Below are 26,544 nucleotides of genomic sequence, written 5' to 3'. Positions count from 1 at the left end.
CTGCGGGCGCTGCTGGGCCTGGTGCTGCTCTGGAGCGGCGCCGGGATGGCCGAGGCGCTCCACGCCACCGCGACTCCGCCGGCACCGGCGTACGGTAAGGAGGAGGCGGCGGCCGAAGGTCTGCGGGAACTGCGCTCGGCGCGAAGCTCGCCCCGAGCCACCGCGCGCCGTTCGGAAGCGCCCTGGGGAGGGGCGGGTGCCCTCGCCCCCACGTCCTCCTTCGCTGCAGGTGGGGCGGGGCAGCCCCGAGGCACGGAGCGCGCTGGGCGGCCCCAGGGGATGGAGTCTGGGGGGCTGTTGGCTGGGGAGCATGCCGCCCGTTTCTTCGCTCATAACGAGGAAATAGCCTAGGAAGCTGGCTGCGTGTTGTGCCATCCCGCTCGTTGCCTTGGGCTCGGTTATATTATAGCCGCTTTGGGAAGGCTTGGTGAAGTGCTTGCTGGTATTTGAGTGGTGTGAGCAGAAACGTTGGGATAGTCTGCATTAAATTCGGGTATCCTATGCAGTTCGTGACACCTGCTTTTAAAGTCCCATTTGATGACTTTATTTTATGGTTTATTTTATGGTAGGGTTTGTCACTGAGAAAAAACATCTGACTTGATGAGACCTGGGACAGCAGAGGAAGGGAGCTGCCTGTTTCTCAATAGCTTCTCAGCAGTTAGGAAGGAACTTGCTAACAGCTGCGTGTTAATCAGTCTCTTTCTAATAGAAGCATAAACCAAACTAAAGAACTTTGAGACAGAAACTGGATTGAGTTGTCTTTCCAAGGAACTTTGCTGCCCTTTTTGTATGTTTTTATTTATGTGATTTTAGGAGGTTGCTCATGGCACAAAGTGTCCTGTGAAAAGATTCAGTGACCTTTAAGGAACAAGTGGTAGAAATAAGATTAAGTTAAGAAGAAAGGCTGGATTGCTATGTCATATCAGTAGCTTTGTAGTCTTATTTTAATCCTAAAGCAAAGTAGTTGGTAAAACATAAGGCCTTGCTGACTGTCAGGTGACTCAGTTATCAGAGTGATGATCTCATGAAGAGCAAGAAGGCCGTTCAGTGGGCAGTCTGTGGCTGGAGGACATGGCATGCTGTGCTGCTGTTGTGGAAGTTCTGCAGAGTTGGATGTGCACAAAACAGGGCTGCAAAGTTTTTCTGCTTGCCAGTGTCCCTGTAAGAGGGATGTTCTACAAGGCTTGATTACTGGAATAAAAGGAAACCTGAAGGACAATAAGAGTACTTTTTCTAACTATGCCAGGTGGGAAGGATGTAGATAGAAAACAAATTAATGCAAACTATCCATGAATAACGTAAGTTTGAGAAGGTTTCTGACTGTCTGAGCAGTTGTACTTTTTTGTTTTTTAGTGGAATAGTAGGAGCTTCCTCCTGAAAGGATCACTGAGCTGAAGGCTACAGTGCAGTTCTTAGTGTTTCAGAGCCTTGTCTTCCTTGGAAAAAATAGTAATAGTAAAAAAACAGCCCTTTGTATATGCTGCTTTTCTGCATAGTAGGGAGGTGGAGCAATGTTTTTAAACAAAGGCTTTTTAAAATTGTCTGTGCGTTTCATTGTACCTGTATTTTGTGAAGGAAGAGCCTGTGTGCTTTATCTCTGTTGTTACACAGGTCCGTGAGTGCGTTCCCTAGTAGGTGAGGTCATACGTGTAATTAAGGTGCTGCAATTCCTGTACGTGCTGACAGAATTCTAGTCATTAAAAAAAGAAAATTGAGTGTAAACAGTAGTAGTTTTTATCTATTTCCCTGTGAGAATACAGTCTTGATACTGTAGCTAGCTCTGTGCAAGGTGTGTTATGCTCAGTAAAAATGGTACTGCTTATCAAATCCTGCTTCTTGGTAAAACACTTCAGTAAGAATGATTCTGCTTATCAAATGCTGCTTCTGCTTCCTGGTAAACCAGGCATGCTATGTAAAAGCAGTTCTTCATTTTATGTTAGATGCTTAATGCTTATTTCATGTCAATATAGAAGAAGTGATTGATGAATAACTAAAAATGTATTACTGTTAGTAGTAATGCTGTGCCTGACAATTTTTTTTTTCCCCTGATGAAGTTATTATCATAGTGCCTTGAAAACATCTGTTTGAATTTGGGAACTTCAGAGTTGCTTTTTTCTTTTTCTATGTGCCTGTACACTTAGTGCTGTTTTTAGGCGGACTGGGGGGCTGCGTGTTCCTTAGCTTGGGAGAAGTTGCATTCTGTTCTCTACTGTTGAGGGGAACACGTAACTGGTGGGAGATCTGTGGAGCTTCTCAGTTGGGCAGCCCAGAGAAGTGTATAAAGCAGAACAAAACTGTTTTTCCAGTTCCTAGAGTAGCATTACATTTTGTAACAACATCATCCCTTTCATAATCAAAATTTTTGCTTGTACCTAGTAGTGTGTATGAGGGAAAAATCTATAAGTATCACTTTAAACATTTACTGTTATTGAATACACGTAAATGTGATACATGTGGTGGTGTTTTTTTTCTTCTCTAGCATGTTCAGAGTTTTCCCAGAGGTCCTGCGAAGAATGTTTAAAAAATGTTTCGGTAAGATTTTAAGTATATTTATTTTATTTTTTTACTGGGAACTTGATGCTTCTCCACTTCCTATTAAGCTGAGTTGTGCGTTGTTCACTTGGCTGTTTGGTTGTTTGTTTTTTTTTGTTCTCTTTTTCTAGGAATGATGAACCTGGTTAAACTACCTTTAATAGGAGGAGATCCAGATCAGTGAGTTGTAGGCTGGTTTTGAGTTGGTAGATGTAGTCACTTGGTGTCCTTCTTCCCTCCGACTGTCATGCTGTACTTTCCATCTCCAGGTGCCCTGCTCTGGTCAGTTGCTGAGGGTATTTCTCTGCCTTGGCTGGAGGACACTGACCGAGTAGAATGTGGTCTGCACACTGCTGTGGGTTCTGGGTGCTTCCACAATGCAACCAAGCAAGTTGCTGCTCCTGGTTTTGATTCTTGCCCTCAGTTTGTGGGCAGCATTGGTTGTATTTCTACCTTATAAGAGAGCTGGATAAAATGACTCATAGGTGGATAAAATGCCTTGCATTTCTTGTATCCAGACAATGAGAGCTAGCTATGAATGAAGCAAGCTAGAAATACCTTTTTCTAGAGATGTTCTGTGCAGCGCATTCAACTGAAGCAGACTGGATTGGTGCTTTGTAGACGTTCAGATGTGTTGGCCTCTCCACTGTCAGACTGGGTCACTGTAGCAAAGTGTTTTGATTTCCAGTGAGACTGTAGTAATGAAGACGTTTAAATCAGTGGGATTTGATTCTGTGTCCTTTACTCAAAAGGTAATACCCAAGTCTGTCTGCCCCTGCGGTGTGAGAGAGCGTTTCCAGTTCTAGCCTGTCACTGGGAAGAATTGTTTCAGGAGTCCTGCAATTACAGAAGTTACTGCGAAACTTGCACAAGAGAAAATTGAGAAATATCCAAACTTATCTGCTTGATGTTTGTTTTATGCACTTATGTATTTCTGAATTAAAAAAAAAATTGCTTTGTATAGATGTAGCCATGGGTTGTGGGCTGGTGGACTGTATTTGTCGTCATAAACCTGGCATTGTGTAAAGAACTCTTCATCTCCAAAAATGCAAAGTAGGAAACAGGAAATATGGGTCACTGAAGATTAAATGTTCATTACTACCAGTGGTGTGACTGTCACTTCAAATAGGCATGTGGCTGCTGCCTGGGAGGACCAAAACTGGCACATGAGCACCACCTTATTAACCTGAGAGCTGCGTGTTCACCTTGTGGGAGGAAAAAGTCCTTCAGATGTCTATGTGCTCTGAAGGCACTGTAGCAGTTACAGATACGTTATTCTCAGAAGCTGTCAAACCAATGATGGAGACCAGTCTTGTGCCCATGACAGAATGATGGATGATTCAGATGAAATAGCATAGCTGTTAACCTTGAAGAAGTGAATTTCGAATGAATTCAGACAATTCACACATACATTTAAAGAAGAAAAAGGCTATAAGTAAAGCTATCAGCGTTTGACCTATATGAAAGCAAAGGATTGCTGGAATTAGGTAAATTGCTTTAGTTGAAGAAGTTGCAAGTTGATGATTGTGTAGGTAATAGCAGCAGATAAAAGTAAAAATTAAACTTGTAGTGAATAGGTAAAAATCAAACTCTAAAATGTAGTCATTTGATTCATTTAAATAGAGTTATAATTCAAAATAATCTGATCTTTGTAGTAAGTATAGTTAGTCTTCTGAGTTGATGAGTACCTATTTTCTCTTATTTCTATCAAGAAGTTCTGAATCCTGCTGTTGTCATGGATACGCTGTTACAGTTCATTGTAAACGTACTATTTTGTAAGGAATAATGTGTAAGAGTTGAGGTTAGAACTTCTGAATCCAGAAACTCAGCTAACTCAAAATGAGTACTTATTACTATAAAATTACCCTTACTTAAAAACTGAGAAATTTGTCATGAGATGATGTGTAGATATTGCTTGATGTCTTAAGAGAATCATCTCTTCATGTGATTCTCCGTTCTATTTACTTGATTTACTGGGTCAATTGTTAATTTTGGTAAATATAAGCACAAAACCTTTTTATTCAAGTGTACTGAGTACCTTAGTGTGTTGCCAAAATGACTTCAGACCTGTATAAATATTTATCTCAAAGTACAAAATTCAAATTAGGCTTACTTTGGAATTGTGCCAGAACTTCTGTAGGTTCCATACTACAAGATGCTATCAGTGTGTAATACTGTATTGTACTTTTGTGTGTGGAGAGGAGCACTTGATTATAAATTGCTCTGTAATTAATTGTTATAAATTGTTTTCTGAAGATCAATAATTTTTTTGTTTGTTTTGCACAGTGCCTTTGGTGTTTCACCAACAACACTTGTATTGATTATCCTGTAAGAAGCATTCTTCCACCATCTTCGTCGTGTTCACTCTCAAATGCTCGATGGGGAGTTTGCTGGAGTAGGTACTAATTCTACTTCTGCGGTAGGGATGCATCTACAACTATGCTCAGTCTGAAGTGAGGCTGCCACTTACTGCAGCTTTTCCCTGATAATTTACTGGGAGGGTTGTGGCAGGATGGGGAAGGGCAGTGGTTATGGTTGGAATGTGGGATATCCCTTTGGTCAGTTCAGGACAGGTGTCCCGGCAGTGCTCCCTCCCAGTCTCTGCACACTCCTAGCAGACTCAGACAAAAAGCAGCCTTGATGTTCAGCAAGACCTGTTCAGCAATAGCAAAAAGCTGGTGTGTTATCGGAACTGTTTGAGCCAAAATTCTGAATAAAAATACAGCACGGTAAGGGCTGCTGTGAAGAAAGTTAACTCCATCCCAGCTAGGCCCAGTAGGGAAAGACACTTGTACTGCATCTTTTTGTAAAGTAGTCATTAAGGGTTTTACTGATACTAAGGGTGCTTTTGACAGGTAGGTTGCTGTTTTTTTTAATGGAGGAAGGATTTCTAGCTTGTGTGGTTTGTGTTTCTGGACTGGATGAAGCTTAAACACAGAATTAAAACATCGTAATGGAGCGCATTCCTGGCAAAAGTGGTAGAAGTTTTTTTTTAAAAAAAAAAAAAAAGTCAGAAAAAGATGTGTTTTGCTTCAGAGATCTTTTTGTGAATTCTGTGCAGCAGTACCTTGTGGTTGATACCATCTGGATGCCTACCTGTGTGACCTGTTGCTGGGTACCTGTTTTAGCAGGGGAGTTGGATTTGATGATCTCCTCAGGTCCCTTCTAACCCCTACAGTTCTGTGCTTCTGTGATCTATTCTTATTGAGGCTCTCCACTTCAGATTTAGTAGGAAACTCAATTAATCTGTGAGCACGGTCATCTTAATTTTTCTTTTTGCAAATAAATTGAAGAGACGGGCATTGGCTCAGTTTTGCTGAAAAGAAAGGTGGATATTGCAGCTCTCAACATTCAAAAACAAATGACCAGCTTCCAGTTACTGTTTTTTATGGAATAAAATATTAATACGTTATCAACTGCTGGTGCCCATAATGTACGTACTCTGCTGCATCTACGTAGCTGCTTTTTGGTCACAGTACAGTGACTGAAGTAGTTATTGGGAGGACAGACCTGTGCAGCTGCACTGGAAGACAGGTATAATAAAGTATTACAGCATGAGTTGTAACAGGTTTGAATGTGTTTAAAAAAAATTAAAAAAAATTCTCAGTGTAGATAATGCATAATAGCAAAATTCTAATGTGGAGTTCTGATTAGATTAAGGTGTTGGTTTTTATTTTTTGTGCATGGAGCTGAAAAAAGGTTTGGGAATGAGAGGGAACTATCAGGAAGATAAATGTTAATGCTGGAGTTTAACAAGTTAAATATATTCATGTTTTTCAGTAAACTTTGAGGCTTTAATTATTGCCATAGCTGTAATAGCTGGAATCATTCTGGTGTCCATAGCGGTCTGTTGCTGTTACTGCTGTTACTGCAGAAAACGTTTCAAGAGGTAAGTATGTGTGTTTGTTTTCTTCACTGACTTTGGCTGCTGGTCTTCCCTACCTGCTGATGCACCAGAAACAAAACAAAAACCCCAACCTTTTGCATGCCAGCATACTAAGAGTCTTCCAATTTGAAAGCATATTGACTTTTTTTTGTACTACTTTAATTGGCTAATGTCCTTTTGAAGGAGGGGGTATTAGTTGATGAGCAGCTGGCAAGCTCAAAAATTCAGTGCTGTCATCTGAAGTGATAAGTGGTTATTTCCTTGTGAAACACCTGGAAGGCCGTGCTTATTGGGGCATCACATTATTCTCCTTACTATCGGTGAATTTTAGAGTTTTAGGTTTCTGGGTTCCAGTTCCAGCTTTGGGATTTCTCTTGTGAATGAAATTTGGGCCCTCATTTCTTGATCTGAAATGATTTCTGTACTATTTCAGGTAGGTGTAATTCATCGTCCTTGTTTGATTTTGTTAGAATTTATGCACTTGAGCATTGTTTAGTGCTGTCCTTCAATCCAGAGACAAATTATACATCTGTGGCTTTCACGAGGGGGAAAAAAAAAAAGTAATTCTTTTCTCTTTTCCTTGAAGATGCATGTACCTGCTCTGCTGGCAGATTGGTCTGTCCTAGTGCAAATCCATCCCAGTACAAAAATTGCTAGCTCCATAGCCCTGTGCTGATAAGCCCTGAGGACTGCATAAAACTGCTTTAGATTTTATGTAAGATCTGTCAGCTTCTTCTGCAGAAGAACTGTGTGGGCTCCTGTGGCTGACATGCAAACAAATAGAGCTTGATTCCTGTGAAAAAAGAGATTTGTGTCAGACTTCAGTTTTAGTAGCTGAGTCGTCAATCACTGCTGTAACATTTCATTCTAAAAATGGAGGGTTAGTTGAGAGTCATCTTATGTCACTACTCCAAAGGTGTCAAGCTTAATCTTTTGACACTTAGAGGATTTAAAGGTCTTGTCAAAGTGGGGTCCGGCTTATTTCAGGAAGATTCAGAATGTATTATTACACTGCAGTCTGAGATATCCGTAGCTTTAAACCCACTCATTCTCAACAGGAATTCTTTTGCCCTCTACTTCTGAGATTCAAGGACTCCTTTTCCATCAAAGAAGCTAGGTATAAATTGGAAAAATGAAAACTTGCAGAAGTGTAGTATTTGGTCTGTTTTGTTGATTTATTGGGTTTTCAGAAGCATCAGCATTCCTTCTGAGAGTTCACAACTATACAGTTATATAATGTTTTAGAAGGCAGCATCAGACTCCATCCCTACAACAGAAATCCTCTGGCTTTTAGGATATTGTTGCATTGTTATTTTTACTATGTGCTTGGACTTTGAGTTTTATTCCATGTACTTGAGATACAGTTATTTATGAAACTGTACTAAAATAAACTTTCACCTTAACTACTTCAGGTTATCCACCCCTCCCCCTAAAAAAAAGTGATTGCTCATTTCAAACTCCCTGAATTTGATGGAAAACTTAATTTCTTGGCAATGTCCAGAAATCAGAAGTTGATGCTTTTTTAGTTATAGGGAATAAATACATTCTCTGAACCCTATACCATCCTTTCATTGATTTGGTGGCTTTCTATTTTGCAAGACCCATGTGAGGTGAGACGATCAAGAAGGCATCAGGGTCTCCAGTAAGGTAGTTCTACAGAAGGATACCTGTGAATAGAAGGTTCTAGTCTTCTTGGGTGTGCAAATATGGGGAATTAATTAATCAGACAAAAGGATCTAGCATAGTTTTCTAATAAAGAGAACCTGCTGTTCTCTACTGTTTTCCTGCTGTTTTCCATATTATTAGACTTTCTAACTTTAAATGGTAACAAAAATGCAGGGGCTGGAAAATTTGTACATTAAACGCAATGTGGAATTTGAATTGGTGGATTGCGTTTAAACATCTTATGCATTCAAACGTGGATAGATTGATGGAACAGGTGGGAAAATCGAGTTCAGATTACTAGTTCTGACCTCCTTTTTCATGTTAAAACATTAGACATGCTCTAATTAACCACTGGGTGTCACTCTTGCTTAACTTGTGTATTGGTTGCTGCAGATGTATGGCATTGTAACTGTTTCACTATTAGCAGATGTGTTAGCATTGCAGGTATTAATAACATTCCATCTCCAGGTAGTATGCTTGGTTCTGAAAATGATCAGCTTCTAGAAGAGTATGGCGAGTGCCCATTACTAGTCCTGAAGAATTGTAGTTTAATTCTGTCAAACAATTAACAAACAAATATTGTTTAGCATATGTTTTGGAGACTTACAGTTCTCATATGATATAGCTGATGAATAAGGGAAGCTGAGCTTTCTCAAAGCAAGCCACAAAGCTTTTCCTAATGGCAGAAAAAGGCTGTATGCTGCAACTCTTACTGTGTTATGCAATTTCAGTACGTGCATTCAGTAGAGTGTATCTGTGCACACAGCTCAGATGTACCTTGTAGACTCAGCATTTCCCAAATTCACACAGCTGATACACTCAGGTAAGTCCTTGCTTGCTCTGTAACAAGGCAGACAGCTGATGAGACAGTTCATTCAGACAGCTTTCCTGAGGGCAACTTGAGATTGGATAGCAATGGTTGTTGGGAAAGATAAATTGTCCTGACACCAAAAGCTTATGAGCCATCAGTCTTCTTTCAAGGAGCAGCGATGAACTTAACTGTGCACGTATGTGTGCAGTTGGCTTACTCTAAATGGGGTGCGACACACAGAGGAAATAGCAAGTAGGATCCCTGTTTCTGGAATGGTCTGTGACCTTTCTGAGGCTTTAAATTGTCCTGGCATGTTACTACAATGAACAAATCATATGGATGTAATAAAATGTTAAAGGGTAATTCTACAAACTTTTCCATTATTCAGCAATTAAATTAAATTTTACATAGCATAAATGACTAAACACGGATTGTTTAGCACTGAAGTTGATTTTTCTTCCTCATACGCCTTCTAGTAGACCAGATGAAGAAGAAGAACAGCTAGCTAGAAAGAGAGAGGAACGAAGACTGCAGTCTCTTCAGAGGTAAGTCATGGCAGGTTGATGTATAGCTACACACCTGCAGTAACATGGGAGTATTCTGCCTTTCTAAGGAATACATAGAATGCTTAACAAAGACTCTGATAGAGATACTGTGAAGTTTCCTTGACAGTGTCATACTTCTAAAGAACTATGCTCCATGTGAGATTTACAGACTGAATTAGGAGCTAGCATTTCTGTAACCTCTGATAGGTTGATGATCACTGTAGTAAATACCCTGAGCTCTCTGCCAGCTGAGAGCAAATGGGAGGGTTGTGTCTGAAGTCTTGCCCTAGTCTCTACTCTGGACTGATGCCTGTCTGTGGCACAAGTTAATGCCTCATTGGGGCTGGGTTTCAGGGGTGAAAACCTCTTTTTGAAGTCATTTAATAATTTGTTTGCTTTCTTTTAAAAGAAAGGTAGACAAGATGATAGGTAAATACCAGAACTTCTGCTTAGAGGTAGGAAACTTTCATTCAGGTGTTATTTTATACAATCCCACATTTCTATTTCTATGAAAACTGCACTGTGTAGAAAGAAGTGTAAGGCTAATAGTGCTACCAAGAGTCAGCCTTGATACAGTGTTGCTCAGTGAGAGAAGCATTTTTCAGGATGGAGGCTTTTATACCTTAGTTCTCCAGTGACTAGTTGTTCAGTATTTTTTAGATAAACAGATTTTATAGGTAAGGCCATGATACTACATGATACCTACCTGCACTGTGTACTCTTTGAATCATAGTTCCTTCTTTGGTCTTACCAGTAAGATACCAAGTGGGCAGCTTCACTGCCTGGCCATTGCCTGCCATTTTCTCTTGAGCTTAGATTCACTGCTAGTATGAGTAGGGACTGCAGGAAGGAAAGGTTTACTTCCAGGTAAGACCCATTGGGGAGCTTTTGAATGAAGGCATTAAGTTTCTCATATGGGAATACTCCACATGTTGACACCTTAGTGTGGAGCATGTTGCCACAGCTGTGCAGTTACTCCAGCTTGACACTTACGAATTTGTTAATCTGAGTCTTGTTATAAAAGGGTGCATGTTCTTAAGACTAATCCTGACAGCTGATCTAGCAGTGGTGACTAGGTTAACTATTTATTGTAATAAGTGATGGACTTCTGTGCTAGTCATATACTTCTCTGTATGTTCCGTTAAGGGGATTTTCCATTATATTCGTATCCTCCTTCTATCTTATCATCTTTTGTCTCAGTTTGAAACAGTTGTGTCAATCTGCAGACTTAGTTCTCACAAACTTTCCTATAAGTCATTGATAGTTTCCTGCCCTCAAAAAAGGCTTTAACCAAGTGAAACATCCCAGGAAGTATTTATTCACAGGTAGCCAACTATTGTTATTTTCTTGTTATTTTCTATTACTTACTGAATCAACGTGACGGAGTACAGATATCCAAACCCACCTTGCTACAAACAGTTATGTCAGCATTTGTCTATTGGCAGACTATTACATTCAGCTGTTGAGAAGCTTCTTCCAATACTATCTGATAATTGTGATTTCTTGGGAAATACAATGAACAATCAAACTACAGATGTTTTAAAGTTCAGGACACTATGATTCCTCAAGCTCACTAGAAAAAAAAAAACAAAGAAGCAAATAAAAAAAATCTGTATGTCTTTTTTTAATTCTTTTTGTTAATCTGTGAAAAAAAAAAAATATACGGGGGGGGGGGGGAAGTACACCACTTTACATTGTTTGCATTATGATTTTTGTTACTTCTTGCTGCTTTTTTTCTTTGGGGAAAACCTCGCATAGTTGTGTGATGGTCATTGTGCTTTGACTGTTACGAACAAGCTTTTAAAAAGACATGATGAGAGATCCTCTAAGATAACTTTTCTGATGTTATGAATACCTGCAGAGTTGTTATGATATGTTCTTCAGATAGCAAACTGCTTGGGATGATTTGATAAGACTAACACATATCTTTTGATGTACTAATATGGATCCCAGTTTTTCATCAAGAACCTTGACAAGCTGTGTCCCTCATTCATTCCTTGTCACCCTGTCTAACATCAAGATTTGACCTCTACAAAATAGTACTGCTAGTAGTCAGAAATTCCAGTGTCAGCAATATGTAGGTGATGTGTTGCTATGCTTGTTATTCACCCTTCCACTGTTATTCTATTCATTTGAGTTTTTTGAAAATTGGGATTGATGAAGCTGAGATGAAGAACAACAGAGAGAAAAGAAAAGTGGTTTTCTACTAAAAGGGAATCCTTTCAGAGAATCCTGTGAGGAATGTGAGCATTTTGTTGTATGTCAAAACCATGTGTCCTGTTGTGCTAAACTTATTTAGGCCACATATATGCTATATTCAGTGAAATGAACACTTAATGTGTATTCTAAAGCAATGGCTCATGACCAGGGACACAGGGGATAGCTGTATACCATAACGTCTCTACTGTGATCTGTATGTCATCTTCAAATTATTAATATGGTTAATCTTCAGGAAATCTGATGCTTCAAGAATGCATACTTTGCTGTGCACGCAGAGGAAGGGGTGTTGGATAATTTACAAGGCAGAGCTAAGACTGAATCTGTTCCTGAACTAAGCCTGGGGACAAGGATTGCTGGAAGCAGGCTGCCCTGCCAGAATGATTGCTGCAGTCTTGGAGCAGCAGCTCTCTTTCCTGGCTTGTGTCAGGACTGTCTATGGAACAGGTACACTGTTCCCATTGCAGAACAAAACATAACAGCAGCCCTGGGGTATTTCATGTGTTCTGAACCCACGTACTTGTTTAGTACCCAGAGAGAGCTTGGTAGGGTTGTGGAAAAAAGCTGGGAGCAGGCCAGAACACCTCTCCCTGCCTATTGCTCGTTCCCTGTGAGTCCTGAATGAGAAGGGATTGCTAGTAGCAAACTCTAAAGTACGTTAATAGTCTTTTTTGACCAATAAGCTACTGAGAAAACATGATCTTCTATTAACTGGGAATATGTTGGTATCTAAATTCAGAACTATAAATACACTGTTACATTGTTAAGTAGAAACACAAGTAGGTATCTTAAAAATGTTGCTACTGCGCAGTGGCGGGCAGTGAGGGTGGTTGACAGCTGGTGTCTAATATCTTCCTTCATTTTTCCCTCCATACCTTTGCAAGGGAGAGAGGGGTGAGAGAGAAGAAATTAACTGATTAGGTATTTGGTTTCTGGAAATGGCTAAAGTTTGGTAGTGTTAGATACTGTCTTGAAAACTTAGACAACGTAACTAGATGCGTTTTTTTTTTTTTAAACAATATTGCAATATTTTAGTGTTTTCTCTGCTTCAATACAGTGTTAAATCATAGAAACTGCTAGTTCTCACACTTGCTGTGCTGCTTAAATAAAGCAATAATACATCACCTTTTGTCTTCATGCAAATATTATATTGATTCATGATTCTGAAGCATGCTGTCTTCACAGCTAAATTTTATATTTATATTCCTAGCTGGAAAACCTTAGGGAGTCTTCTAGTATTGCTCCTTGATTCTTGTGTGTATATGTACATACATCTGGGTACATCACTTATATATAGAAAAAAGATTGATTCGTTGTGCTTGCAAATGTATTTTTAGTGATGAAGTGGTTAGTGAGAACTTATAGAGAATCCTGTCTTTAAGAAACATAACTGACAAATACTTTTTAAAAATGTATATTTTTAACAAATTATCATATTTTGCTTACAGCTTAAAATAGTCTGAATGTTCTTCTGATGCCTTTATCTGTTGCAGGAAACATGAAAGAAAACAGAAGCATGATGAAATACGTAAGAAGTATGGTATGTGATATATTCAGTATCTAAATTTATTTTTTCCCTTCTCCTAATTATTTTTAAAATTCACAGTGGAAGCATGCTGCTTTATGAACAGCAGAACTAATCAAACCTGATTTCCTACTCTTGTCTTCTGCCACCTGAACACCTGATCTCATTGCTGTTTATGTTCTTGTTCTCTTCTGGTGCAAATTCTCCAACTGGGTGAGAGCAGATGTGCTGAATGGGTTGTTTGCTTAGGGTAGGTGTTTAAATACATTGTAAGAAATTCTTTCTGCATCTTCCTAAGAGTGCTGTTGTGTTTTTATTTTTTAAGTTCTTGAATTCAACAAAACAATCTGGCTGAAATTTGCTAGCAGACCTAGACCTGTGGTTATTGAAGGAGGGCAGACTGGCTAGAAAATCAGCTTTTTAAATCAAACTTTAAAAAAAAAAAAGAAAAAAAAGACACCTGTGATTCAAATTATTGCGGCTTGTTTCTTGTTAAGCGGAATGGTGATCTGGTAGGAGATGCATACTGCAAGGCTGTGAGACCTGGTGCATCATATAGGAGACTTCTATTATCTAGGCCTGTCAGTCCTTTCAGTTTTCATTTGACTTGTTCATTGGGTTAATAGTACTGTGTGTTCAGAGACAGATATGCTAAAACTATCCTGCACTTATTATGCAAATTCCTATAATGTCAGAGAAGGTGATTCGAGGGGTCTGAAGAGTCACTCAAAACTGTTAATTTATCCTCCTCTTAAAGTGATTGGCAGACTCTGGCAATGCCACAAGCCCACAATGCAATGTGTCCTCTGGCTGATGCAGAAATAACACCTTTGGTCTGTATGGGAAAATCTCTCCCTGGGAAGTACACTATTCTGCTGGAACAGAGAAAAAAATCAGTGTGAAGCTTAAGCTGAAGAATGTTGTTGAGAGAAGAATTCTTGTTAGACGTCAGTCATGAACTTCAGTCCTGTAGTGTTTTGTAGGGTGACTGAACTGTGGTTGGCAGATGGCATCAGTTTCAATAGGTCTGAATCTTTTTCAAGTTTTTTTTTTTAAGTAACCAACAACCTTAGGATTTGACTTTGGAATAGCAGTTAGCATATCAAAGCAGTGCACTGGGGTTAAGTGAGATTTCAAATAGCTGTGTTCAGTTATTCTGGTTGTGATATTTAGTTTGATTGTCTCTGGAAGGCCAAAAGATGGTCATCTTTGTGAAGATTAGCTTCTCTCTCAGTGCTTAACTTCAGGAATGCTTGGTTGAATCTTGCTTGGAGTACATGAGTTTTTCTGAAGAATACAGCTGTGATTCAGTGCCTCTGGGATACATATACCAAATTCAAAACCTTGCTTGTAGCTATCCTGAGAGTTAGTGTCATTTTGCCCCTCAGCTGAAGCTGGGCTGTCAGTAACGTATTTGGGATCGCGTTCATGCAGTCTTTGTTAGTGGAAGGTGTATTTTGTCACAAAGCATCAAGAATGTCCGTTCCTTCATGTAGTTAGACTTTGCAATGAAGTTTACCCACAAAAGATTGATTTAACTGTCAGATTTGAGTAGAAAACTTTTTATGTAAGGTTTATTTGTTGACTGGTTTGCTTTATTGTGGAGTCAGAGATTAATTTGTGTTACCGGATATGTTTGAGGCCTGTATTTCAATCATTCATTGTTTGCCCTAAAGGAAAACTGAACTCTTATATGAATCATTGGGACATACTGAAAGGAGGCAGGTAACTGAAGAAAGGTGAAAGACAAAACATCCAACTTTTGAAATTCCTAGATCATTGCTGATCTATACAGCTTGTATTCTGATAACATGCAGACACGTGGCTGTCAAAATAAGTCAGTGAGACAACGCAGTAAGTCCAGCTATAACCTTTAATCTTCTGTCTTCATTTTCAGCTGTCAAGCAAATACATATGTTAGCATATTAAACATAATCTAATAAAAATTGCTGCAAATAATTACAGAGACGCTAGATTATTTTACACTCTTATTCACTGCAGAGATGATTCTCAGTTAAGTAGGCATGGATGAGTGGCAGAATGACAACGACTTTGTTAACCTGACTCTGTAGATTAAGACGATCATGCCTGAAATTTCAGTATTTGGTTGGCTTTAAGGGAATGCCTTTTCCTATTTCATCCACCAGCTTTCATTACCCCATTTAAATGGTAATTACACATTTATAATGCATTGCAGGTGTCACTCTAGCCACAGTCCTTTGGGAGCTTTGGAAGCTATAGAGAGCTTTAGCAACCAGGAATACACACTTTGAATTCTTTCTTTGTGGCAAAATTTGATAGTATTTCTCATTTGCTCACATATGTGAATGCAGTGTGATTACACAAATTATATGTTGACTCTTAGAAAATTTTAAAGTAGAATTCAGAGTACTCTGCAGCTTGCGTAACACACAAAGGAACTACAACTTAATTGCTGCTGAATTTGCTGCTATTGTATGTTCAGTATTTCATTAGTAAGAAGCTGCTTTATTTTTTTTCAGGATTTTGCCTGGTATTAGTGGAAGGATTCTGTATCTGTTATTTTTACAAAGTGATTGCTTTTCAAGGTTTTGGGCTTCCAAACCACTTCAATACTGCAAAGGTTTTGATAGCCAATTTAGCAATCCTTCTATTTGATGTAGCACATTGATTTTTATATTCAGTAGTTTGTCTCATCAAATGTTCTCCTATTTGGTATGCATACTTCATATTGACCTTCTTTAGCGTTCTGGATGTATAACAGTGAAACTTGTAATGCTGTACACTTGAAGCTGCTTAGCTTGTATGTTAAGAGTAGGGTTGTTAATTTGAATGTCAAAGAGGAAATGAAGATATGCAGCATATAGCAAACCAGCTCAATTTTTGAGGTGTGTACAACGTCTTGTAAGTATTTCTTTTGATTCTGTTTTCCAGCAATGCTGGTTGTGACGAGGGTGAGATATTGCATAGTTAGCATGGTATATAGTATAAATGAACATGCTGGGAAGACTTATTAAATTTCTACAATTGCCTTGTTGTTATATATGTAGTGGGAGGCTTTATTTCATACAAACTAAGGAAAGATGTTTGACTATATGCCTTTCAAATTTCCTAGTCCTACTTAAATACTGGTAAGTAGGTCAAATAGTAATCTGGTAATGAAGATGAATAAAAGTAAGATTCTCACGTTTCTTCTAATTGTCCTGCACAGCAGTATTTAAGTTTACAGTAATGTTTAAGGGACTTTATTGCAAACAAAACTCTTCAGTCTGCAAGCGTGTAGCTGCTTTGAACCTGTGAGCGTAAATTACAAGTTGGGTAGTTGCTCCTTTGCCAAGTGAAACAGTCTTCATGTCTGGTTCAAGGCAGTCTGTGAGCTCCAGTTGCTCTGGGCATGCTATCCAATTAGCATAGGCTTGCAGCTCCTCTTTAAGTATCGTGGCTAAGAGCAGCTGTGGCAGCTGACATTAGCTTTCTGTCATGCTGCTTTTTTCATGTCTCTCCTTTTGTCCACTTACTGAGACCTGAGACAACGTCTTTGTTAAGAATTAATTCAAGTGATGAGTTGCTCTCTCTCTTTTCTCACTTAATACAATTTAGTGATGTACTTAAAATACTGAAGATTGAAGAAACTTTAAGCCTGGATGCATATTTGAGAGCAAGATTGAGCTCCAAAGTTTATTGAATGTTATAACTGCTGTGATTATCCTCATTCAGAGGACAGGCTTGTACCTTCTTTCCTGGGAGTCATCCATAGTCCTTAAAGCCTGAGCAATTCCAGTACTGTACAAATAAAACAGATCAGAGAACTTGAAGTTAACTTAAAATGTGGAAAATGTATCTGCTCATCATCAAGCTTGTCAGTTTAGTAATATTAAAGGAAGCACTACAAAGAAATGCATTTGCAGTAGCAAACAAAAATGACTCATTCACTTGAACTGTCAGGACTAGTGTGAAATGGCTCTTGGCTGAGCAGGTTGGGGGAAGGCAAATAAGGCTGTCCTCTTGAAAATGATATATGAAGTGTATCTTCCCCTGATTAACTGGAAATTGGCAGTACTGGATGTGGAACACCACTTCATTGAATCTCTGCTGTTTGAGCTGTAAGAGAACATTTCTGTGGTTTTACTGTGTTACTTGGCACTTCATACATTGGATGGTATTTGTTTAGATTGAATTATAGGAAAGACACAAAGGCTTACCAGGCTATGTACAGAAAGATACACAAACGAAGTAAAATCAGCAGAGCTATAGATGTGTGTGTGCATATTTGTCCTTTTTCAGGGAGATAGTTACTTCTTTTTGGTATGTGTTTTGTAGCTGTAACAGGTCGAAGACACTGGTCAAGGCAACTCAGCCAGTTGGTTCTTTGATTATCTTTGTCGTTTTGTCTGTTTATGAGGCCTTTAAATAGCTAAGCTCAAAATTAAGGTTATCATTATTTGCCAGGGCATCTAGCAGCACCTTCTGCCACTTTGTGGAAGATTATTCTCACATTTGGCACCTTGGCTAATGAGTGGCACTGCCTTCTACAAGTTTAAAGATTAGAAAAAAAATTTGGGGGTTTCAAAATACCATTAATTCCTGCACAAATGCCTAAAAGGCCCCTTTCTCTGAATAATTATAGGAAGGGGCAGTGCCTTCAATACAAGGTACTCTATCAGGTAACTAGATTTTCTTTCTACCTGATTGAAGCTTTATAAAGGTGACTGACCCATTCTTAGGCAAGTAACAGCTGTTAGATAAGAGGGCTGGTTTTAACTTCTTAGAAATGGTCTGCTTGAAATCCTTGCAATTTGAATAATCATAAGAATTTTTGTGCATGTTCCTTAATACTGCACTTCCCTATCAAGTACTCAGGTGCAGTTAGATATGATAATCAGACACACTGCTTGCTTGGCATCGTAAAATGTGCTGTTAGTTTGAAAGAAAAGCAACAAGGCAGTCAAGTATAGTCTGCCTTCGGTACTTTTGAATAAAAGATGTATGAGGAGTGCCTACATGACTGGCCGATGACTATTGTAGTCTCATCTACTGTTGTGAGTGTGAATATTTGTGAATTGGGACTGTTTGGCTTAGCTGTCTTCTCTCTCTGTATCACAAGTAAATGAGCTAGAGAAGAGAGTCCAGGCTTGCCAGGCAGCAGTATAAAAACATTGGTATAAAAGAGATTGGCAGTTGCTCTGTCTTTTCACAACTCCAGATCAGCCTCTCAACTCTTACAGGACTCCTTATTTTCAGTATGTGCTTCTGCCTAGCTCAGATCTGGTGTGTGGTTTAAAATCCTTTTGAAATAATTGCTGTATGGAACAGTGATTGCTCAACTAACCTTTCAAGATGATAAGCAAATCCAGTCACTGGGTATAATTGGGTAGCTTCAGTGTTTTCTGACAGTGTTCTGGTTAAAACATCAGGAGTCTTTGTGATGGAAACATGCTGCCACTTGGATTAAGTGGTGCTCTTGTTTTGGTCCCTGGTGGTCTTATTGAATGCAGGGATGATCTTCATTTGTTCCTAGAGATTGTTGTCCTGTTGCAGAAATGCCCTAAATGGCTGGAAGTGACAAATGATTGTGCAGATTTGAAGCAGAGTTAAGACAAAATAGCAGTATCGTACGTCTGAAAGGGTGGTGATTGTGTAACTTGAATTTATAAACTGACTCATCTGAATCTGCTCTTCCTGAGCCAGCCCTGTACTTAGGTTTTGTAGACCTGTCCCTTTCAGATGCATTCTGTGGACAGTGCCTCACAAATGAGAAATGTGTTCTCCACAGGACTTTTCTTGTAGAAATATTTTCTCTGTTAAACCATGAAATACCCATTGATGGGCATAGTCGGAGAATTAAGAAGGCTTAGTAGCACTTTCATTATTTTACTTGTGTGTCTGGGTGATAGACCATCTCTCACAAGACAAAAATTCCTTTTAGTTTCATTACATACATAGTATCAGTTGGAGTGAGATCACTAACACAAGCCTAAGCAATGCTTATGATAAAGCATTCATGATAAAAGAAATGATAAATGCAGTTTTGTTTTTGTTTTGCAGGTCTTCTCCAGGAATCTGATAATCCATACAGCAGATTTGAGAATGAATAAAGCTGTGCACCTTCCTTCGGACATGTAGCTCCAAAATACAGAAAGATTGTAGGTTTATGGTGGTTTCCTTTGTTGCTTTTTTTCATTTTCTCTTTGAGGTTGTCTTTTATTTCTGAAGATGGTTCCCCACCTCCTCCCACTGGTTATAAAACTTAGGTGTGGGTGGAGATTTCATGAAATACGTGTCTCTATCTTTTATCCATATATTATCCATATAGAACTGCTTTTCTTATAAATGGTTTGTTGTAGAAACGTGTGCTGATTATATTAACATGTTTGAAACATTAACTTTCTTCCTCTTAAAACTGTCTTCTGTTACCCAATTTAGACGGTTAGCAGTCACAATCAAGTGCTTAAATTCAGCATCAACTCCCACCTAAACCATTCCTCCTGTGTTCCTAAATAAAGATTTTCCTTTATTGTATCTGTTTTTATAAAAAATAGAAGGCAGTAAGGGAGCATAGCTTCACACAGCAGAAATAACTGATGTTGGTACTGAGGTAGGTGGAACTACAGCAGGTACATTCTTATGTACCACCATAACATGAGAGTGATTTTCTTGTTTTCCCTTTGGAAAACGGTCTTCAAAACTACTAAACTATTGTATAAGGGCTTAATGAGGGGAGCTTATTTCTTTTTGAGTAATGAAGTGCAGTTGTGAAAATCACTGATTTTGAAAAAAGAAATTCAGAATTGGCAGAAGGTAATTCTTGAAATGAATGTAGAATGTGACTAGATGTGTATGCACCTACTTTTAAGAAGGAACATCAGCCTCTGTGAACACTTCTTTTGTATGCTTTTTTGTAAGTTGCCAATGTTCTGTAGTTGTGATGGAGTGAGCGTGGTGATTTGAACCCAGCCAACACTTGAGCACTGCTCACTTGCTTGCTTCCCATCCTGCAGTGCACGAGGGAGAAAATGGGAACAGTGCAAGTGAGAAAACCTATGGGTCAAGATTATGACAGGTTAGTAAGTGAAGGAAGCAGGAGGGAGGGGGAAAAAAAAAAAAAAAGAAAAGGGTGATGCAGTCACCACTTTCCAGAAGCAATCTGTGTAGTGGTCAATTCCCACCAAAACACATTCCTCTCAGGTTTTATTGCTGAGTGTGATGTTGTATGGCATGGACTGTCCCTTGAATTGGTTTGCACCTACTGTCCCAACTTCTCTCTTTCCACCTCCTTGCACAGCCTCAGCCTGTTTGCTGGTAGGGGTGGACTGGGGGGAAAAAAGAAACCCTGACACTTTGCAAACGCCAAAGCATTGGTGTGTGATCAGCTCTGCTTTAGCCACAAACACAAAACATTGCACCGTGCAGACTGTACTGTGAAGACTGTTAAATCCATCCCAGCCAGACCCTGTGTACTAAGTATTTTGTTAACCTTTTATTCTTCTCCATGATGTGATTTACTTCCTCTCTTTTCCTAGAGGTTTTTCCTTGGGCATTTTTACTTGCTTACCAGTATGATGCAGCAAGCAAAGTTTAACTAACGGTTTAACTGACCTTCCTTTCTGTGTATTATCAAAAAATGTACAGTATTGAAGATATGTTATTTTTTATCAATGTTCTTAAAATAAATACTTTAACGTCCTTAGTTTGATGTTTAGTTCTGTTCTTTATGATTGTGGTATAAAATAAATGACCAAGTATGAGTTTGGGAAGAGGAAGAAGGTATTCTGCTTTTTTTCTGATAAAAGAATAAGAACTTAATGCCATGTAAGTGCAGTAGGAATTAGGTTTTGTGTCTGTGTGCAGAGGTGAATTGCCATTCCTTGCAGTGCCCAGGAAGCTGCCTGTACTTCTGCTTTAGTGACTGTCTTCTGTTGCTGCTTTTGATACAGTGATCCTTTCAATTTTTTGCGCTGTGATTTTTCAGAGTGTACAGTTCCTTGAGGGCTTATATAAAAACATGGCACCTGGTTCCTGGGTCTGTTTGGAAATTACCATTAATAGAATAGTGAGGTGCACTTTTTTTTTAACTTGTATTTGACACTTTATTAGTAGAAAATGTCTAATTTCATGTTTCCTCAGCTGAAGCCTTACTCGAATGGCTGTCTTGGAAAAATTATGGTCTGTGATAAGAGTGAGTTGATAGCGTGGAAATAAAATGTGCTGATGGTTTTCCCCGGAGAGAACTTTTGCAAAAATGAAGGTCTGCCTGCTGTCTCACGACCCAAGTAGTGACATTCCTGACTTAATAGAAACGCATTTTTCTTCGGCACCTGCTGCATTATATGAAGGGCTGTCATGAATTCTAACAAAAGGGGGAGGAGGAAAAACCTTTGTTATAATTTCAAAGATGGACATGTTCTTAGAGAGCCAAACATTGCGAGAATGTGGAACGGATGCTACAGTGCAGGATAGTTGTGTATTGCATTTAAAGAGAAGGTTGAGTGAGATGAATGCCATGGTAAACATCTTGTTTACTTGAGTTTCCTGAACCGTGCTTGTGGGTATCAAGAGGTAACAAATAGCCAAATGTATTTTCATTGCTGTGTTTGTGTATGTTAACTTTGTAGTGTAGGCTGTAATTTATACAGAAGTCAAACTGGTCATCCAGTAGTGGAATATTTTGCTTATTGTTCAAAATAGCTGTTGATGATGAGACCTTTGTGGGCAGCAGCCTTAAAGCTTTGTAGGAAATGCAGAAATCCCCAGTCTGTACCCAGACTTCTCAGTTATTTAAGCTATGTTTGCTGTGATCATTGGAGGAGTTAATTGGATGGAACATATTCTTACTTCAGTATTTTAACTGAAACCTCTGAGCTCTCCTGTACGTATTTCTTATTTTTACAGGGCTGCTGGATTTGGTTTATCAGCAGAAAGGTTACTAGTCTTTGTGTTTTAGTGTAGTCACAAGAAATAGGGAAAACAGCTGTAAAAAGAGCTAACAGCCTATCTTTGGTTTTCAGCTGAGTGAACAGTGGCATTTATCATTTTCAATGATAAGTTTCCTCTCCTTCACGCTTTTTAATAGGAAAAGAGATGCAGCATACAAACAAAATGAAGATAGAGAGACAGCACAGACTGAGAGCTAGAATGCCTCTGGATTTTGTTTTGTTTTCTCTTAAGTATCTTCTTGGCATCAGACTTCCATAAGTAGTTTTCACTGTCTGTCCTTTCAAAAAAAATCAGTGTGCTGAACTTCAGCTTATTATTACACCAAGGATGTGCCTGAGCATTGTAGCCAACCTGCATGCTAAGTAGTGTCCTGCTATGGCTATAGGATGCCACTAGTAGAACTGCTGAATGTGCAGTTCTTTAGATTTTCTCTTGATCCAGGTGTGAAAGCAGCAACTAGCATGTGCTTCTTCCCCTCTTCTTTCCTTGTGTCAGGGATCTGCTGGGTAAAGAGGCTCTGAGAGGATGTGGTAAGGAGATGATTGAGGGAGTGGAGGTGTCAGTCTGGGAGACAGCGATGCTGGCAGCAGTGGCAAACAACTGCACTCCTTGCCTGCATCTGAGCTTGATTGCCTTTGGTTTGGTGCTGCAGGCAGCTCTGACTGCTCTGCTGCAAATTGAGGATCCAGGAGGTTGTGTGTGTGGAGGGTGCAAGAGGGATGTTACTGTGCTCAGCAGGGAAACCATCAGGTCAAAAGAAGGGTATTTCCCTTTGCACATCTTAGATGAAGTTTGCTTGTGTTACATGTCCTGTCAAATCAAAATGCTGAGCTCTCCTGAGTTGCTCTGTTATAGAATCATAGAATCACCAAAGTTGGAAGAGACCTCCAAGATCATCCAGTCCAACCATCCATATACCACCAATATTTCCCCACTGAACCATGTCCCTCAGTACATCATCTAACATTCAGATATTCTCAGGTTGATTCAACCAGGCTTACTGTGCACAAGAAGTGTCATTAAAAATGCAGAGCTTTCCTGACCTAGCTTACATATTTCACAAAGAAAATGTTTAGTGGTGTCTTATGTGAGCTTGACCAAAACAGGAGGGGCAGAAGGTAAGTCCATACCTAGAGAAAACTGCCATCAGGTTTCAGCAGTTTCAATTTATTTGTCTTCTGCTGGAAGTATGGACCACTGATATAAATTGCTAATCAAATGTTGGAGTGAATTTTCTCTTGCTGGTATGGCAAGTGCTACCCAACAAGAAAACGTAAGAGGGCAGAGCTGTCGCTCTGAGTCAAGTGCTTGCTTGGCAGATAAATGGGTAATGGAGAAAGCAAAGTCACTTTGAGAACCACCTAAGCTTGTATCTGTGTGTGTGTTAACATGATAAAGTTAGATGCAGGATGAAGATAAAGCCATTGGCAGCAGATCCAGAGCTGTTCTCTTTTTTTAATTTTGACCTTCAGTTCACTGCAGAGAGCTGTCAACTAGAAGCATAGCAGAAGTGGTCAGGAAATGTTTAATTATCTCAAGTTGAGATGGATTTTCTTAGCACTGCTCCTGTCAGAGTTCCTGAGCTTAACTGCAGCTCTGACCTGCACCTCCAGGGCGACCTTTCCTGTACCCTCAGTGCCACCTGCCTTGGAGCAGCGCTGAGCACTTGGTGTTCTCGGAGCAGCCCTGGTTACTTATTTTCCAAGCAGCAGTTAGGTATGACACACACACACACATCACTTTTGCCCTCAAGAAAAAAAGGCTATCAAGCTCTCATTACTTTTTCCTTTCTATCATTGTGGCAATTCTTAACTCTTTATAACTGGATGACCTCTGAAGTTCTCAGCTCTGGTAACCAGGGCTTGCAATTTACAGGGTGTGAGAATCTTTAAGATGACAGTTTCATCTATTGCATTTCAAATGTAACAACATTTTCTTCAATGTTCTAGTGGTCTTCCTGTATGTTTTTCTTGAATTCCGCAGTCGCAATCACAAGAGCATAAACTCAGTGGAGCAATGGACAAAGGTGATAGGTGTGGAAGAGTTCCCAATGGGAAATCCTGCCTCCCTGACCTGCTGCAGTCTGAGGAAGGTGTCAGTGAGCGCTTTGATAAAACCAATCTTCTTGACTGGGTTTTCAAAAAGCCTTTGACAGTACTGTACACCGGAGACTACTGAAGGAATATCAGGCTCAGAAATGAAGCGTACAAACTGAAGGGCATCTGGTGTTCTTCGCTGCAGGGGCTGTTAAAAGGACCTCGTGTCCCCTGTGACTTCGTTAATGGAGTTGTGAATCAGGGATGGTACGAGGGGAATGTCCCTGTGGCTGTCCTGGCTCATTGCAGGGGAGTTGCTCTGCATGACCTTTATAGGCCCGTTCCAACTCTTAACAATTCTGTGGGTGGTTGGTTCAGTGTGGTTTTCCCCTTAAAAACAGCAATTCCCTTTGTCACTGTTTTCTCATCATTTTTATTCATAAGCGCTGAATTTCTAATTTTAAAAAGCCATGTTTTGGGGCAGGACTGTCCCTGTTGCAACAGCCCAGGGAAGGGCTGCAGTGCTTTGTTTGAGCAGAGCCAGCAGAGTAAGCTCTGCCCTTTGCCTCATTTTGGGATGCCAGTGGCTGGTGCAGCCTTTACGAACAATGGATTTCAGACTTCATGCTCTCAGCTGTGCCACTGGGCTGTAGCTCATGGATGATCTCTCTCCTCCTGTCTGAAGCTATTTGTGCAAGAGGCAGAGATGATCCCTTTTGCTATGCAGAGTTAACTTTAGTCTGCGCGTGGTAGGATAATGCTAACTGGTGGGAAAGCCTTCAAAGCCAGAGCAGAACCCAGAGCCTAGAGACAGGAACAACTACAAAACATAAAAACCTTATCATCTGCTGTATCTTCATCAGTTAAGGTAAGTATGGTTAGGTTGAGATTGGACTTGATGATCTTGAAGGTCTTTTCCAACCTGAGCAATTCTGTGATTCTGTGACCCCAATCTCTTCTCATCTTTTAAGACAAAGTAATCCTTTCGGTTGTGCTGAACTTGAATTTTTCTGCCACACATTGGTAGAATTGACTTGTAACTACCATTCCCATCTGAGAAATATAATAAAAAAATCGCGTTTATGATAAAACACACCTGGGTTTCTGTGCAAAGCCATGGGAAAATGGAAGTGGGGTCTTCAGGACTGTCCTGGTTCTGAGCCAGTCCTTTCACTGAGTGCAAAATGCAATGGTTGGCCAAAGCTACTGACCTCAAACTGGCAATAGAAGGGTTGGGTGCAGAAAAGTCCTGTTGCAGAACTTTCTCATCCCTCAAAATTGAAAAAAGAGAGGAAGGTATAGTGCAAAACACTTTTTTTTTTTTTCCTGTGGATTCTTGAGGCTCCTCCTTTCAGCAGGCTTATCCTCTGGTTCTGGGCTGTGATGCCCTCTGCCCGGTACTCAGCTCTGGGCTTCATCACTCTATGTGATCTCATTTTTATTACAACTTGCCGTAGTTCTAGTTAGTCACCCTATAATTGGTGTGAAAACCCTAATCACCCAATTAGGATGTGTAATGATATTGTAAAAATCCTATTAAACTGAGCGGAGGAATATTTTTAAAAGCTTTTAATAGGAATCTCTAGACATGATAGTAAAAGAAAGAGGACAGATACATGAGGTTTATTACGTGCTGATAACATGGTGCTTTCTAAATTAAACTTGAAAGAATGATATCCACTTTACTAATGTAATTACAAAAAATCATCAGAATATAATGAATAAATTAAAAATGTTATCTATACAGTATGTTATCAGTCTAATTCTCAGGACAAGAATTTAGGCTCTCACTTTCATGTTCTTGTGACGTTCAAAATACTTCTGGACCCCTTAGTCTGTGCTGCAATCAGATTTAGATCCCTGGAGGTAAGAGTTTCCTTGCTTCCATTTGAAAGAATGCATGAATTCACAGTATGTTTGCAGTCATGTATTCCTGGATTTGGCACCTAAAGTTCTAAATTTGTCTCTCTTGGGGAATAAAATCAGAGTTTAAAAAGTACTGGGGAGAAGGGAGGAGCAAACGACCGTATTTGACTCCTTTTTCTTGCCTATACAGCAAGGAAAGATGAAAATTGCTCACTTTTTGGGGGGAGTCCTGCATTGGGCATTCATTTTCAGCTGAATTTGTTCCTGACCTGGCCTACTGAGCAGCCATCAAGTGTCAGAGCCTAGCCATGGTGCAAGGTGCAGGGGGTCTGAAACTGCCTGCCAGCAGCTGCAGGGAGGAGCTGTGGCATGGAGCTGCCCGAAGAAAAGCACTATGCTGCTTCCATTTTAGTTCATGTTGAAATGTTTTTCAACTTTAAAAAAAAGGTAGGAATATATAAATTTGTCAAATATACATCATTATATCAGTCGGAGAAGGTATTTAATACCCTGGGTCTGGGCACCAGCAGATTGGATCAGACGGCTCT

General features: G+C 39.6%; 1 protein-coding gene across 1 annotated transcript; it reads left to right on the top strand.

Annotated features, from left to right (window-relative positions):
• On the top strand, nt 1-20,847 carry LOC122189230 (pituitary tumor-transforming gene 1 protein-interacting protein-like). Its single transcript, XM_042888178.1, has 7 exons — nt 1-94; nt 2,480-2,532; nt 4,819-4,927; nt 6,313-6,421; nt 9,371-9,439; nt 13,150-13,196; nt 19,206-20,847. Exons 1-7 carry the CDS (start codon nt 46-48, stop codon nt 19,253-19,255), a joined length of 486 nt encoding a protein of 161 aa, XP_042744112.1. The 5' UTR covers nt 1-45; the 3' UTR covers nt 19,256-20,847.
• The last annotated feature ends 5,697 nt before the right edge of the window (nt 20,848-26,544 follow it).

The sequence above is a fragment of the Lagopus leucura genome, unplaced genomic scaffold, assembly GCF_019238085.1.
Source record: "Lagopus leucura isolate 7727_CA_CO unplaced genomic scaffold, USGS_WTPT01 Super-Scaffold_100157, whole genome shotgun sequence".
Classification (NCBI taxonomy): domain Eukaryota; kingdom Metazoa; phylum Chordata; class Aves; order Galliformes; family Phasianidae; genus Lagopus; species Lagopus leucura.
This window is presented reverse-complemented; position numbering and strand designations above follow the sequence as displayed.

Coding starts and splice junctions, on each gene's coding strand:
- LOC122189230 (XM_042888178.1), top strand. CDS start 46: ATGGCCGAGGCGCTCCACGCCACCGCGACTCCGCCGGCACCGGCGTAC. Junction 2,533..4,818: donor AATGTTTAAAAAATGTTTCG/GTAAGATTTTAA, acceptor TGTTTTGCACAG/TGCCTTTGGTGTTTCACCAA. Junction 9,440..13,149: donor AGACTGCAGTCTCTTCAGAG/GTAAGTCATGGC, acceptor TATCTGTTGCAG/GAAACATGAAAGAAAACAGA.